General features: G+C 29.6%; 1 protein-coding gene across 1 annotated transcript; it reads right to left on the bottom strand.

Moving 5' to 3' along the window:
* Positions 1-868: 868 nt before the first annotated feature.
* On the bottom strand, positions 869-1,978 carry EIN_353160 (hypothetical protein; the record flags this gene model as incomplete). Its single annotated transcript, XM_004255259.1, has 1 exon — positions 869-1,978. The coding sequence occupies one exon, from the start codon at positions 1,976-1,978 to the stop codon at positions 869-871; it is 1,110 nt and encodes a 369-aa protein (XP_004255307.1).
* Positions 1,979-2,288: the final 310 nt, after the last annotated feature.

Below are 2,288 nucleotides of genomic sequence, written 5' to 3'. Positions count from 1 at the left end.
TATTTTGTTTATCAAATAAAACAGTCATTTTTAATCAACAATTAAAATTATTTGAATAATAAAATATCCAGCACATTAAATAACTTTGTCAATGACATAGTTTAAACCATGTTTCTGTTTATCAAAGTCAACATTTTGTTTAAATGTGTTAAAACAATAAAAACATGTTGTATCGTCTCGACAATTATGACTGTTTTAAATACACTAGAAAACTCAATTAATTGACCTATGACTTGTCATTAAATTGTATTGCATTTGTTTGATAATAATAATTTTTAACAACAATTTAACCAAAATATTTATTTTGCCATTTGACTCTTTTTTATAGTCATTTTTATATAGTTTTTCCTTGTTGAAAAAAAATTGTTTATATTCAATCAAGTTTGTTTTTGAAATTTTAAATAATCCTGTTTTGAAATTTGTGTATTTTTTAGATTGCTTTTATATTTAAAGATCAAAATTATAAACTCTAGACAAAAATACCATTGTGTTGACACTTTAGAAATAAAAACACAAATTGATTAACTTCACTATTTTCCCAAAAAATTGGATTTTTTAACAAAATTGATTTATGGTAAAGAGATTATTGAAAATCGTGTTTTTGTTTCTATAATTGGGGTGCGGGCCGGAAGTCTACTTCTCAAGAGCTGGCATTTTCGGACTGAAACTAAAATTAGAGAACTTTATAGAGCGGTAATTAAGGTTTGATTAGCTAAAATTGTATTTTTGAGAGAACAAAATTACCACACCCTCTCACTCTTGGGATATTTTACTGTATTATAATTGACATTTTTTGTTATTAAAGTTTATCACATATATTTATAACAATGTTTTAAATCAATTAAATCTACACAACATCAAAAAACTTTCACCCGACAACCCATTCGACTGTATTTTTAGCTGTAAATTTATAACTAGCGACTGGTGAGCATCGAGTTCCATTGAAATAAATTGTTTTATTTTCAAGAGTAAATGCCTCACGTCCAATATAACACAATCGTTGTTCACATGATATTGTTTTTGTCCCAATGTTAGAAAACGTTCCGTTATACATAAGTACATTCAATAGACTTTGATCATATCCCCATTGCATCTTTTTTCTGTCCAAATATGTGTTGTAGACTTCAACAAATCTTTTTATCTTTTCGATCCCTCCAAACACAAATCCTGCGTTTATCTCGATAAACCCCGTCCGAGAAATATCATTGGCAATTTGTTTCCCAAAGTATTTAAAAAGCTGGTGGTAGTGGTCCGATTTTAAATACGGACCCCAACAGTTTTCAGTGATTTGAGTACCAAAACACTCACTCAAAAAAGCAATTTCTTCGTCATTGAATGTAGCAAAAAAGTCTCCATAAAAGAGTGTGTCGGTTATGTCAACCAAAACAAGTCGGTCAATCTTGTTGTAATTGCTGTTGATATAATTTTCAATATCATAAAATCGCGTGCAACTTGCGTCTTCTGTTTGATTATGAAACGCATGCACAACTTCTATGTGAAGCTTTTTAAGGCGCTCCAAGTCGTGACAATTCAACTTTGGAAAGTTATAAATGATAAAAACGAAGTGTGAGTGTGGCATAGACGTGCGTGCCATTATTAAAGTGTCCCACATTTGTTTGGGAATACAAGGAACTTCGTTATTAAAATCATAAGAACCTATGATATAGTCACGATCATTGTTAGGACGATATTTAAATACTTCTCCACATTCGCCACTATAATTCAATCGAGAAAAATCAACAAAATTATTTTGAAATTTTGCATTTGATTTGTATGCTAATACATCTTCATACCAATAAGGTGTTGAAAATGGACGAACAGAGATAAACAATAAACTATATGATGGTAAAATAATGAAGATTATTACAACTATCAACAAATACAATAAAAGATATTTCATTGTTATTTCGAGATGGATTTGAATTACTTTAAAAATATTATTCTTGTTGTGTAATTTTTCTTTAACCGAAATTAACATATTTTATTCACATTTTTAAGCGTATTTTATGTAAAAAAGTTTTTAAATTTCGAATATTAAAAATGGTTTGAAATACAGTAAAACCTCCCAAGAGCGGTACCTCTGAAGAGCGGGTTCTCTCAAGAGCTGGCATTTTTTAGACTGAAACTAAAAATAGAGTTCTCTATCGAGCGGTAATTAAGGTTTGATTGGCTAAAAATGCCCACTCTTGAAAGAACAAAATTACCACACCCTCTCACTCTTGGGAGGTTTTACTGTATAAATAACTAGCAACAAATCATAAAAAGGACAAAAAGTTGTAGAGTGAGTC

This window comes from Entamoeba invadens (assembly GCF_000330505.1).
Source record: "Entamoeba invadens IP1 unplaced genomic scaffold scaff_1105074726163, whole genome shotgun sequence".
Lineage (NCBI taxonomy): Eukaryota > Evosea > Mastigamoebida > Endamoebidae > Entamoeba > Entamoeba invadens.
This window is presented reverse-complemented; position numbering and strand designations above follow the sequence as displayed.